Genomic DNA, 14,417 nt, shown 5'->3' on the forward strand with positions numbered 1-14,417 from the left:
ACCTCCCACCCCCCTGGAGGCTATCGTCCTACAAACACCATCCAGCCCTGATCTCAGCTGAGGCCTCTGGACGCTACAACCATTACGAGCCAGATGCTTGGCTGGGGTAAATCAAAGCAGCTCCATTGATTTCCACAGAGCTAGGCCGATTTACACCAGCTGGGGATCTGGCCCAGACGACAATAGACTCCCCAATCCAGAATGAACCAGAGTGGGTTAAAGGGACTGGACCAGGTTTCAATTTTTGGCAGCATTTCGGGGCTGGGTTTGGGGATGTGACACCAGGCGCCGATTTGGATTGGCGGGGCGGGGGGGAGAATGGATTGGCATTTGGATTGGCATTGGGCGGGGGGGGAAAATGAGGGGGTTGGGGAAGGCACGTGTGCGCTGGAGATAAAAGTCCCACCGCGCTGTAATGTTGCATCAGCAGGAGCTGTGAGCGTGCGGGGACCAGCCCCCCGTTCTCAGCGTCGTCTGCTTTTCCCTAAGGGGATCGGAGCGGGGTCAGGGGGAAAAAAAAATTAACTGGCCCTGAGAACTGAGCATCTTCTGGCATCTAAGTCACAGCTCAGCCCACCTGCCGCCTTGCTGGGAGGCGGGGGCGGGTTAGTTTGCAGGAGGGACCCTATGTGGACGCGCCTCTGGGAAGAGGCAGAGACGGTCGTGCAGCGAGAAAAGCCCCCCCGGATCCAGCTCATGGGAACGTCCCGACAAGTCAAAAGGACGGACAGGCCGGCTCATAGAGCACGAGAGGGGGAGTTTGGAACGTGGCCTTTCTCTCCTTGTGGATCCCAATCTCACCCCAACTTCAGTGGGAATTCTGGGGGCAGGAGGGGGGCTCAGCCAGGTGATAAGGCACAGTCTCCTCCTTAGATCTCATCCATGTTAGAACGAACATGCTAAGGGCCAGACCCTCAGCTGGTGTAAATCCACTGACTTCAGAGCAAGGCTTATTTACACCTCACCCACTGGGGAGCTGGCCTTCAGGCCACGTGGTTCCCTCCCCCCATACCAGTCTGCTACTGAGAAAGAAAATCATCCATCATGCTGGGGACGCCAGCCAGCCATGCTATTTCTGCTTGGTCAGAGCAGCCCACGGGTCCTGGGCCGGAGCTATGTCCTCACCCCCCATGTTCACGCAAGGCCTTTGAGGCTCTCAAGCTACACCTGGTAGGGGGCTGAGCCTTCTGGGAGCAGGGGCCCATCCCCTCTTCAGATCAGAGACTGCCTTCGAGATCCAGATTACCACCACTGGGGCTTCCCTTTTCTTTTAGCTTCTTTCCTCCCACGGAAGGAGCATTTTTGTTTGTTTTCCAGCTAGGTCTGAGCCCAAACCTTCCTCTCTGAAGAGCCCCAAGCTTTGGGGCAGATATAGTTTAAATGCCTGCTTGCCAGGACATCACTGTTCTTATTCACTATTCGTCTTGTAGCAGCAACTAGGTGCCCCAGTGACGGACCAGGACCCCCCACTCCTAGGCGCTGTACAAACACAGACCCAAAAGATGGTCCCTGCCTCCTACAGCTTACGATTGATGGGCTCATACTCATTTTAAAGTCATTGTCCTAAAAGTTCTCCAGCAGGCCCCAGAGGGAGGGCTCCACAAAACAAATACAATAAATAAAAACCTGTCTGTGAAACAAAGGCAGGACCTAGCTCGTGTTCTGTCCCACCAGTTCTCATGGGTAGGGTGGGATGGCTTCTTTGTGGGAAGAGGAGCTGCCCGAAGCTCAGTGTAAAGAAAAAATTTTAATATAAGAATGAGAGGACTCAAAAATGGTTCTTTTGTGACTGAAGGGACACAACGCCGGGAGGCCTAAATTCAGCAAAGCACTTGAGCACCTGCTCACAGTTAAGTTTCAGGGCAGCAGCCGCGTTAGTCTGTATCCGCAAAAAGAACAGGAGTACTTGTGGCACCTTAGAGACTAACAAATCTTTTGAGCAGAACGGCTGCTTTAAAGTCGCACCGAGCTGAAGATCTCTGCTGAATGCAGGGCCCTCACCAGGACAACACAGAGTGCGGCAAAGGTGGGCGTAATCAGCACTGGAAGAAACAGGCATCACCAGAGCAGAGCAGACCCAGGATCCAATTCGTCGGGCTCAGAGACCCAGTCTACATAGCGATCAGAGGCGTGATCGCAGAACATGACCGCACCCGAGTTCACTTGAATCTCAGGCAGCAACAGCAGGGAAGCCATGGCCGCACAGACTAGCCACCCAAGGGTCCTGAGGGAGTTTGTGCAGCCCGCACTGCTCCGCTCCCAAAGATAGCTGGATTAAAGCTCACGCAGGTGTGTCTACGTATGCTGCCATCACACCTCTGACCGCTGAATGGCCAATGAAGCTGCAGGAAACCCACACAATAGTTTAGGCAGGGCTCTGCTAATATGGTGATGGGTGCTATGGGGAAAGAGTGGAGAAGAAATTGAGCAGATTATTCAAAATATCTATTGCCAGTGTTTAATTAGCCCTTAAATATGAAGAATTTAAAGCACTTACACTACGTTTATCCTACCCAACATAACAGTAGGCATTCACCGGGTTGTTAGTTTTGCCATTCTTGCATTGATCTCACCACACTTCCCTCGCTGTCCGACAAGCAACTACGGAGACATTCCCATAAACGGGCCAGGTTTTCTGCTGAGCGTAAGTGACACAGCTGCATGGACGCCATTGATTTACGCCAGCTCAGAGTCTTGCCCAGCAGTACCGGCCCCCGAAACGTTTATAAATAAATATATTTCACATTTAAGCAAGTTTCGGGCGCGTGGGGACTTTGATGTGGTTGGAATTTTAATCTGTTACTGTGCAGGGGACCGTTTTATCTCTGGTGGCAAATATCATGTAGAACATCGAAAGAGGAACGCTTTAAGACCCTACATTCTAGCATGTGCCTGAGGACTGATCTATAGAAAAAACCCTGGCTTAAGCAACCAGCAAGGACTGGCCACCTCTTGGAAGCCAGAGCCATATTGTCTCAGCATCGAGGTAATGCCTTGGGGCTGCACTACACAGATTTTGTACTGATACCACTATGTCAGTTACGGGGCTGGTTTTTTTAATTGATCAGGTTATACCAGTACATGCCCTGACCTCCCCTCCGGCCCCTGGCATCCCATATGGGACTTGTTATACTGCTATAAAGCACCTTTCTATTGGTATAACTGCATCCGCACTAGGGGGCTTGTATGAATTTAACTACACTGCTTTTGTGTTTAGACAGCCCTTGGGGTGTCAAAAAGATCTGTGCTCCATTGTGCTAGGCACTATACAAACACACACAGTTCCTTCCCCAAAGAGCTTGGTTTTCAGAAGGGGTGAAATCCTGGCCTTACTGCTGTCAATGAGAGTTCTGCCGTTGATTTCAATTGAGACAAGCTGTCACCTCATCAATTTTAAAATGTCACATTTGATTTCAAGTGTTGTTGCAGCCGTGGTGGGCTCTCTAATATCCTTGGACAAGGTGGGTGAGGTAGTATCTTTGATCAGACCAACTTCTGGTGGTGAGAAGGACAAGCTTTCAAGATTCGTAGAGCGGAAGAAGAGCTGTGTGTCTGTGGAGCTGAGAAGTGTGCCTCTTCCACCAGTGGAAGTTGGTCCAATAAAAGATATTACCCTCCCTCACCTTGTCTCTCTAACATCAGATTTAAAAACAAACTAATATTGTTACAAGCAACACCTAAGGTTGATGAGGTTAATGAGAGGAAGTGGAGAGAGGGGGAAAAAACCAAAACACATTTTTCTATATGTTTTTCCACATTGTTTACTTTGTGCATTTGACAGCCCTCTGTGTCTTGTCAGTTTCACCATTTCCTCTGTTATAGTCAATTTCATAGTTTTCCCCTGTAGAGTCAATTTCCCCTGATTGTTGGTGAGTCTTTACACACTACAGGGGAAAGAAAATCTCTCTCTCCCCAACCCTCTCTACCTATGCACAAGAAAACATGATTGTAAAATACGGTAGGGGGACTCCAGGGTAGGGGTAGGCTCTGAAACCACTTTTAAATTATTTTATTTAAATGGACTGGTTTGAGTTGATGGGGTCTCTCTAAGCAGAACATTCCTACTTTGACTTCGGTAGGGAATTCTGCTTAAAAATTGACAGCCCAACACCATGGGGGCGATGGGGCTACTCTGAGGGCTTGTCTACACTTAAAACGCCACAGCAGCACACGACCTATGCCGACAGGAGATGGGAGGGATTCCCCCAGTGGTGTGGGTAATCCACCTCCCCGAGAGGCAGTAGCTAGGTCAACTGAAGCATTCTTCCATCGATCTAGTGCTGTCTACATGGACACTTCAATTGTCTCAGCTTGGTACAAGGTTAGGGAACGTATGAGCAAGTAACAATGTATTGCAACCTAGACCCAGCTCCCTGAGCGGCTTAGCTGAGTTGATCTAATTTGTAGGCCAGACCTGACATACAGATGAGGACCTGATGCATAGCTTTTAGTAAAGGTCAAGCTAAATTGTACTGGGAAGTTTGGGTTTACTTTGAAAGTGCTTGCTTAGGAAAGGAGGTGGCTTATCACTGTTACTTCTGTAATAAACATGATTCCTGAAAGGCGGGGGGGGGGCTCTGTCTAGGTTGCAATACATTGTTACTTGCTCATACATTCCCTAGCCTTGCACCATGCTATCATACTGCTATGCTAAGCACAAGGTGGAGACCACAGGAGTGTGGTTCTGACACAGAAGTGGGAGGAGTGGGCTGGGGTGAGGGCCATGGCTCGCTGCTAAGGATAGGAGATGGAAGGATCTGGGGCGGTGATGAGTCGTGAAGCAGTGACACAGGGAACGTGGAGGTAAGTGGGTGCGAGTGGAAGATTCTGTAGGTGCTCTGGTGGAAGGATATTTCGGGCCAACTTCAGAAGTGAGTAAGTCTGTCCAGAGGGAGTCAGAGTCCTCTAGCCTGCCTTGCATATCAGTCAGTCAGTCTAAGGGAATCTAAGAGCACCTAAGCCACCCACGCATAGGCCTTGCCTCTGAATCTGCCCTGTTAACAGGAATGTCCTAGTGATGTGGGTGGAAGGGTCTAGGATAGAGGGGCGGGTGCAAGCGTGTGGAAATCAGTGGCCTGGTGCTGAGGTGGGACTCCCATGCGAGGCCTTATTTACAAACACAGAGCCTTGTGGCAGAGGGGGGGTGTGTGTGTGTGTGGTTCCCAGTGGGGGCAGCAGTCAATGGGTGCAAAATTTGCACCAGCTGACTTTCTGATTTTCCCGCTCTGCAAAGCATCCTCCCGCCACCTTGCCTGCTGAAGGAATGAGCTTTAGAAGGGGATAGTCCAGGGTTCTAACCCTAGGTCTGCTGAGTCCCTGTCTGGTTAGGACAGCACGAACTTCCCGGTCTGTAAAATGGGGATGAGTCTACTGTCCCCACCGCAGTGCTAGGAGGACTTCTCTCATAATGGACCAGCTTCACAACAGCCAAGTTTGATCGTTAATGGGTTTGCTGAACCCCAACCTCCCGCCCCCCAGCCCCTTTTAACCTCCTGAGCACACCACAGAACACAGCCCCGCTTGCTCCCTTTGGTTAAAAAACCCCCGCCGTGGAGGGGCGGCGGGTGGGCTGCTGATTTCCTGAGTCGACTTGTCTCCCAATGAAAAGCCTGCCGCCGAGTCTGAGCTGATGAAAGGGCGCAGAGCCACAATAACCACGGCCGTGCAAGAGACAGAAGAGTCAGGGAGGGATCATCAAAACCAGACGCTGCTGCTCACCTCCCCCCCCACCCCGGCCCGCTGATATCAACAAGGGAAAGAAAAGCTCTTTGCAGAGTAACATAGCCGGGCTTGCCTGGTGCAGACTTCAGTGGCATGTGCGCCCCATTTTACACCGGGGAGTGAATCAGGTCCATCGACTCCAAGAAGAGTTTAGCCTCAGGGCCAGTCTATCTTTGGATTTACTTTGCACCGGTCCCGTGCATCCGTGCAAGTTGGTGCTTACTCCAGTGCAACCCGCCCTGGTAAACTGTACCAGTGCGAGCGCAGTTTTGCACCAGCACATTAGGGGCCCTGCACTGGTGCCCCTCCCTCCAGGGAGTTACATCAACACAAGTTTTCCCAGTTTAGACAAGCCCACAGCAAATAAAACTAAGGAAGGGGTCTCCAGCTTTGGCTGTAAGATTGCAGTCGTGTTCTCATGGGGTAGAGCACACTGTAGAAGTAACAGGGACTGTCTCACGCCCTGTGGAAGGATGGGTCCGGCACCAGATTTGTCCCAGACGCCTGTTGAAAAGAAAATTACTGCAGCGATGGGTCAACCCACAGTGGCGACGCTCCAAGGAGCCGGGTTTGGGACAGAGGCCTGGTTCCCTCAAAGGTATTTAGGCACCTAACTCTCGCTGATTTCAACAGGCATCTAAACATCTGGGCCTGATCCATGGCCAATAAAACCATGGCTCCAGCAGATGCCAGATCAGCCCCTCAAACTGTAGCGTGTGTGTGAGCAAGAGACAGATGGGTCCAAATGATTTCCCACAGCACCTGCTGCCAGTGGGGAGCAGCTGCTCCAGCGCTTTCACCTTCCAACACACACACAGTTCCTATGGGCCATTCGGAGAGGATTTAAGTATCTTCCAAAAGAGAAGGAGCTAACTGTTAAGCACCCCAATTCAGGGTGAGCACAGATAGATACACACACACACACACTTCCCCTCTCTCTCCCCCTCTCCCTCCAGGAGTTACCCCAAACTCAGAGGTCTTAGTCAACGTCAGACCATGAGCCCAGAATACTGTAGCTCTTTCTCGTAAGGGCATGACCTGCCTCGGCAGAAGTCTGCATTAAAAGACAGCCACACTCCATGCCCAGCCAGACTTGTTTCATGGTTGTATTTGGGCAACAGCTGATTTCAAGGAGCAGCCCTTTGGACACTCAGGTTGGATCCATGGGCAACCCCACAAATTCAAGCCTAGCTGAGTGACCGTCATGGAACACCCAGCAGATCCCTCTCTTCCTCCCCAAAATTCACAGCGCTGGGGAGGTAATGGGCTTCCCTTCACTCTAAAACCCCAGTGGAACCTGATTCTTTACTATTCAGATTGCAATCAGCCCAGTTTTGGGTGGATCTCAATTTGGCAGTATCCAGATGAAAGGGGCCTGACTTTCAGTCATCATGGAGCCAACCCCGGCTCCGAGAGAATGAAGCCCCCTTTCCGGGGTCGCAAGTGAGGCACACAAAATCTTTAGCCACTTTCGAAAATCCTGGTCTACACATTCACACAGCACTGTTACAGAAGAAGGATCTCAAAGCACTATCAAAACCAACCAGCTTCACAGACTAGGTGCCGCAATCCTGCTCCCACTGAAGTCAATGGCAAGACTCCAATCTAGTGCCAGGGCAGCAGGACTGGGCCCTCTCTACATGTGAATCATTTTAAGCCCCTCTGGAATGCAGCCACCTCTGGGCAGCATTTGTTTAAACACCCCACAGCAACAGATTAATTTAACTCATCATACTCGATTTAGTGAAAGGCTCAGAGGGGTGGAATTAACTATGTGAATGCATCCAATGTGCAGTTAAAACTCGTTTGGAAGGGATTTACTTCTGGGTTCAGGGGAAAGAGGAAGCTATTTCTTCTGGTGATATTTTAGTAGGTTTCTATATGACCCCAGCAGTGGAAAAAAAAATCTCAGATGCTGAAAACCTATCAAATATGTTCCACCCCCAATCTGAATTTAAATTTCCAGAGGAGCCGAGTCACTGGGGTTTGCAGGCAGAGAAAAGAATTGAGAGAGTACTAGCCAGGGTTTTTCTAGCTCCTGGTGCTTTTGGATATATCGGGTTGGTATTTCTCTTTTTTTTCCTTCCCCTTCCCTTGATAGTGATGGTATGTAACTGAATCGCCCTGAGTGCTTCGCAGAGGGCATGCTCCACAGGATCGTAGGCCTGGAAGCCTGCGTGGGAAATGAACCGGCCTTAACACGTTTAGACTTTCAACACATTAAGCAGGTTGGTTTCGGCATCAAAGTGACACCGTCTGTCTGGGCCAAAGAAAGAAAGAAAAAGCTGATAGGTGCAGAGACCTCCTGGGTGGAAAGGAGATGCCCCATCACAGCAGCAGCCAAATCCACCAAATCAGGTCTGCGTTTTAGCCATTTCCAAAGCTCTGTTTTGCCCGGATTTGCAGGGGCAGCTCCAGCTTTTAAGAAGTTATTTAAAAGCATCTTATAAAATGCATTAACCCCGGCAGAGGACGCGAGAAAGCACCTAAAAGGGAGGCAGGTTAGGTTAAAAAGAAGGGGCCAGATCCCCCGCTGGTGCAAATCGGCACAGCCAGAGGGTAGTTGATGGAGCTCGGCCGATTGACACCAGCCGGGGGGGGGGGGGGGGGGGGGGAGAAATCTGGTCCAGTGTGTGTGTGTCCGCCTGTTAAACTGACACTGAAATAGGACTGTCTGCTAAGAAGCAGACTGCCGCTTAAAGAACAAATGCAACACCGCTCCCAGGCCCCAAGCTGAGAGTGCTGAACACCTTCCAGGACTAGGCCCTGATTTTGTAGCATCTTTTCCCTGCAGAAGTAACACAGGCAGACTGATCTATGATGGCATTGTAAGCACAGACAGCCCAAGGTGAAACAAGCCTGACACCTTACAGACCCTACACCCACTGAATCAGAACAGTAGGACTGGAAGGGACCTCCAGAGGCCGTCTAGTCCCATCCCCTGCACTCATGGCAGGGCTGTATTACATGAAATCAGAGGCTCTCTTGCCCCTGGGCTTCAGAGGCCGGCAGATGGGACAAAGCGTCCCCATCTGCAGCGTGGGGGAGCCTATGACATGGTGGGGGCTGCTGAGGTGGGATGTTTGTCCAGGGCTTGGAGACGACTGGGCCAAAGGCGGGCATTCATTAGGCCACTTCCTGGCATTTCAGGGTTCAGATTCCCTGCTGGCCTGAGGCCATTGAAGTCAGTGGAGTTATGCCACCAGAGCACTGGGCCCTAGGTTGTCATCATCGTGATCATTAAAGGTCCATTTCGAGCTGACAAGCCTGGGAAAGGAGGACATGATTTTACTGTCCGCTAAAACCCTGGATTCCTGTGACCCTCACCACGTACTGCCTGGGGACCCCCTGGCACCAATTCAAACGGTTTCTCTCGGCTTGTTGAACTAGCTGGCACGCTATCTGAGCGAGCCTGCCACAGCCCAGAGGTTCAGAACCTGCCCAGCCACTCTGGGGCAGACTTGGCACCAGGCCCCCAAAGACCCTGAGAGTACCTGGCCCGAGAGTGTCCAGCGGGCACCAGCGGCTGAGACCTGCTGGGCACCCAAGCAGAAATACAGGCTGTGAGGCGGGAGACCCGCTCAGATGGCCAGGCGGACAGCAGTTGGCTTGGAGCCCTCACTGGCAGAAAGACAAGAGATTAGGGAGAGAAAGCCAGTGTGTGGAAGATCAAAGTAATTCTACACACCCTTGTCAGGGCCAGATTTTGGTCTCAGTTACACCAGTGAAAACACAGAGCAACCCCCAGGCACTTCGCTTATTACTCGCATTACTCTCGTAGCTATGAGACTTCGAGCCCAGGAGGCCATCCTGCCCGGCGCTGTACAAACACAGCGCAAGACCCCGGCTTTGCGCCGGAGGGGCTGAGATCCGGCCCTGGGGCCCTGCTGCTGTCCCTGCCGGGGCCGCGTTACGCCCTGGCCGCCGGACCGCTTTGGCATTTCCGTCACCCAGAAGGATTTACCGACCCGGCCGGTGCCAAAGAGCCGAGAGCGCCGAAGACAACTCCCGGCACTCGTCTTTTGCAGACCCCCAGCGAGCCAGACCCCGCCCCGGGACCCGCGCCCTACACCCCCTTAGCCCGGTGTCCCACTCGGGCAGGTAGGTGCGGGGCGCACGGCGGGGATCGGGGAGTTCTGGCTCTCTTCAGGGAAGTTTTAGGAGTTGGATGGGGGAGCTAGAAATGGGATCGCGTTAGGGGGCGGCGATGCGGGGGCTCCAGGTCTTCCCCCCCACACACACACTAGATTTGGGGGAGTCCCAATCTCCCCACCACCACTACTTCATCAGACTCCCCCCCCGCCCTTGTAGGGGGGTACCCGCCCCCCCTCCGTCAGTACCAAGCCCAGTTCCCCCCCCCACACACACACAGTCCGGAGGGGCCCAGACCCCCCCTCCCCGCCCCGGCCTCACCTGCCCTGCTTGGTGATGATCATCTCGGTCTGGTGCTTGTGAAATTTGGCCCAGAGCGGGTAGTTGTTGAGCATCACCTGGACTTTGCCGGAGAGCTGGTAGCCCGGCACCGGGTAGAGCGGGCCCCGGGGGAACACGTGCTGCACCGCGCCCGGGTAGCAGCCTTCCCCCGCCGCCGGGCCCGGGTAGAGCTCGCCGCCGCCCGGGTAGAGCTCGCCGGGAGGCAGCGCGAAGCCGTGGCTGCCCGGCTGGGCGGCGGCGGGCGGCGGCTGGGGTCCGTAGGCGGCGCAGCTGTTCAGGGCCGGGCTCAGGAAGCGGCCGGTGGCCGCTCGGGCGGTGGCCGGGCTGCTCACCCCGAAGCCCCCGGGGACCGTCGGGGCGCTGTAGGGCAGGCTCAGCGGGCAGCCCTCCGGAGCCGGGGCGTCGGGGAAGTAGAACCGCTCCTGCAAGCCCATCTTCAGCTCGCCCGGCTCCTTGGGCCCCTGCAGATCCAGCGGCTCCTTGGCAAAACTTTGGCTCTCGGTCCCATTCAGCATGGTGAGCGCGGGGCTGCTGGCTCCGGTGGCTGGGTCCAGGGCTCCCATCGACTTGCCAAGCGAGGCGGGGTGGCAGTTCGCAGGGGAGGTAGGTGTGCGCGTGGGTGGGGGGGAGATCAGCCCCCTCCCCTCCCTCAGCAACTCATCAGGGTTGTGCAAAGAGGGGGAGGGAAAAAAAAAGAGAGATCCCCCCCCCAAAAAAAATCTTTGCAGCGCTCGCCCCACAGGTCCCAGCCCCACTTCAGCGGCGGCTGAGTCGGCTTCACACGCAGCCCCGGGGCTCCATCGCCGGGCCTGACACGCCAGGAGCAAAGGCAGAAGGAACCCCCCCCCTCCCGCCCCCAGGTCGGTTTGCCCAAAATCCTCCTAACTAAAGATCCCAGGCAGGACCCGCTCGCTTCCAGGGGGCGGGGGGAGGGCCCCCCTCACACCTCCCCTCTTTCCAAGGGCTACGCGAAGGGGGAGGGGGGGATTTCCCCCCACTCCTGGGAGCTGCCTGGTCTGCCCCGCTCTGTCACTCCACCTGCCCCATCCTCTGCCTCCGAGAGCCGCTCAAAGCTCCCTCTTATAAAAAGCAGCCGAGCCACTGGGGCTGCGAGGCTCCGCCTCCTACTGCCTGCTGGCCACGCCCCCCTTGGAGGGGGAGGGGGTGCCAGAGATTCGTTCCCTTCCCTCTTTAAAGCTACAGGCACCTCCCATTCTGAAGAGGGAGTTGAGATGGGGGGGCGGGGGGAGGAGAAAAGGACACTGTCCAGCCGGGGGGGGGTAGGGATAGCTCAGTGGTTTGAGCATTGGCCTGCTAAACCCAGGGTTCTGAGTTCAATCCTTGGGGGGGGGGGGGGGCATCTGGGGAGTTGGGGACTGGGGACGCTGATAGTCTATAAAAGGCGAACTTAGGGCCCCGATCCTGCCAGCACGGATGCATGTGCTTCACTTGAAGTAGCACAGAAGATCAGGGTGTTGGAAGGGACCTCAGGAGGTGATCTAGTCCAACCCCTCCCCCCTGCCGCAAAGCAGGACCAATCCCCAACTTAAATCATCCCAGCCAGGGCTTTGGAAGGAGGTTCACCACCTCCCTAGGCAGCATTGTTGTAGCTGGGAAGGTCCCAGGACGTCAGCGAGGTCTCACCCACCTTGTCTTGCGCGCCAACTAGGCAGCTGCCTAAGGCTGCAGATTTGGCCCAGCTGCCTTCCCCCTCCCCCATCATGGCAGGGCAGCTAGGCCGATCACTAAAATTTGTCCCGTCCACCCCTCCATCATGAGGAGTGGGCAGCTGGGGCCAATCTGCGGCCTTAAGCCTGTGGGGGAGGTGGAGTTTTGCCCAGGGCAGCAGATTATCGTGAGCAGCCTCTGGTCCCCACGAAGCCAGCGGAATCACGCTCATGGTTGCAGGGTCAGATTGTCACTTAGTAAGGGGTCAGTCCACTGCAGTTGCATCAGGTTTGGGTTTGATTCTGTAATCAGGGCTATGCTGTTTAGCCGTTGTTATTTCACTTGCTTCAGAGTGAGATGGGCACGTCCCAGACGTTTATAATCATCAGTTTGCTCCCCACATTTTCCCTCTTTTGGTTTTCCGATCTCCCCACCCCCAAAAGGTCCTGCCCATTAATGCTTAGAACATCCTCTGAAATTTTGCAAATGATTGGCTGCAGCATTCAAAAGTTAGCATGTCACAGACGGACGGAGAAATGCCTTCCTGTTGATTGGAAGCCCTTTGCAAGCTCAGCCAGTGAGATATCTTGCCTAACATAGCTATGCTGTCTGTAGTGCAGACAGTCTAACAGAGGTAGGCCCCCAAATCTCATTGGAATTGGGCACCTCATTTTGGAAATCCCAGCCTATGGCTCCAACCCTGCAAACACTTACGCCCACACTTTACTTTATGCAGGCAGGTTGATGTCAGTGGCTCCGCCTCTGTGCGCAAAGTTAAGCAATTGCAGAAATATTTGTCGGATCAGGGCCTTGTTTGCTTATTTCAGGGTGCAGAGCACCTGTGCCGAGCTCTAGCTGCTTCACAGACCCCACATTTGCATGGATCTGATTGCAGGATCAGGACCCAATTGTTCCCCTAGGATAATCACCCCCCAGTCTGTGGGGCTGAGCTGGGGGAGGGGAAAGGTGTCTTCCAAGCTCCTCCCCAAAAATAAACTGCACCCACAAGTCATCAAAATGAGACACTGCTCACTGTAGAGGTTTGAAATATAATGGGGTAGCACTTTTGGCTTGTTGCGTTTGGTTCATGGAATCACAGAATCTCAGGGTTGGAAGGGACCTCAGGAGCTTCACCTAGGCCAACCCCCTGCTCAAAGCACGACCAACCCCCAATTTTTGCCCCCCATCCCTAAATGGCCCCCTCAAGGGTTGAACTCACTACCCTGGGTTTAGCAGGCCAATGCTCAAACCACTGAGCTCTCCCTCCCCCCAAGGGTTCCTTCCTGAGTGGGGGGTATCCCCAAACGTCACCGCTTGAGACCTCAAAATCCCACCCAGCAGATTGGGCTGTTCTGTGACCCTCCCTCTCCTTTTCCACGAAATAGATTAACATTGAAATGATCACCCCAGTTAACTCCTCCTTGAGATGAATGGGGGTGTTAGCCTCTCTCCAAGCTACTGGCCCTGGCTCTCTGCAGGCTTGCATGGATGTTTTGGCAGCGGTTACTCATGGGTCACAGCTGAGGTTTCCTTTGCAACTATGACAGCTTGAGACTTTTTTTTTTTAAGTGAAAGATAGATTCTGGGGAAGAAGATAGTATCTTCAAAGAGGTGCCAGGATGTTGTATGGCCAAATACTAGCCCTGTTATCATGGTCAGTGGAACTGGAGTCAGAGGATCCAGGTTCCCTGGAGGAACCATCATTGAGGGGAGTCCAGGGGAAAGAGGAAATGGGGGATGTGGGCAATGGAGACAACTCAGCCATGTGGATGGAGCAGTATTCAGAGTCCCAACTTGTTCAACTGAACCCGTGGTCAGTTTCACGCTTTGCAAATGCAACAGCTCAATCTAAGCCCTGCATCAAGAGAACAGCAAAAATAAATCTCATTAAATAGTAATACCCCCTGTAATAAAGATGATGGTCATGATAAAGAGGTGAGGGAGGCTGTTGGATTTTCCAGGGATTTTAGAGACCTGGGATCCAAACTTAAGACACTGAAAACATGTATTATATATTTGTTTTGTCATACTGCCAAGGAACCCCAGTTATGGATCTGGACCGTGTGGTGCCAGGCGCTGTACAAACACAAAGCAAAAAGATTGTCCCTGCTCCGACGAACTTACAATCGAAGTATTAGACAAGAGACAACAGGTGGATACAGACCCACGAGGGAATACAATGAGACAATATCGGTCAGCGTAATAGGCCCGTTTTACGCATGCAAGTAAATCAACACACTTCACTGACTTCAGTGGGCTTATTGGCATGAATAAAGTTACTGGCAACACATTTGTAGTGTTTGTGGGACCATGCTCTAGAGTTGCAGGGTAATTTGCATCCAATAAAAGTTTTGTTACTTTGCAAGATCTTTAAATAGGATTTTTCCAAGGAGGGGGTAAAAAATGCCAGGATAGAAAAAGAACTTGCTTTAAAAAGCATAGGCAGGGGGAGAACTGCTTGTTTTACAATTTCAGAGCAGCAGCCGGGTTACTCTGTATCCGCAAAAAGAACAGGAGGACTTGTGGCACCTTAAAGACGAACACATTTATTTGAGCCTAAGCTTTCGTGAGCTACAGAAATATGGAATGCATCC

General features: G+C 53.0%; 1 protein-coding gene across 1 annotated transcript in view; it reads right to left on the reverse strand.

Annotated features, from left to right (window-relative positions):
* Positions 1 to 10,966, reverse strand: part of TBX21 (T-box transcription factor 21) — a 33,954-nt gene extending 22,988 nt beyond the window's left edge. Inside the window, exon 1 of the mRNA XM_074940667.1 lies at positions 10,135 to 10,966. Within this exon, the coding sequence (XP_074796768.1) occupies positions 10,135 to 10,718 (584 nt within the window). The 5' untranslated portion in view covers positions 10,719 to 10,966. The remainder of the gene's footprint in view (positions 1 to 10,134) is intronic.
* Positions 10,967 to 14,417: the final 3,451 nt, after the last annotated feature.

This window comes from Natator depressus, chromosome 27 (genome assembly GCF_965152275.1).
Source record: "Natator depressus isolate rNatDep1 chromosome 27, rNatDep2.hap1, whole genome shotgun sequence".
In the NCBI taxonomy this organism is placed as follows: domain Eukaryota; kingdom Metazoa; phylum Chordata; order Testudines; family Cheloniidae; genus Natator; species Natator depressus.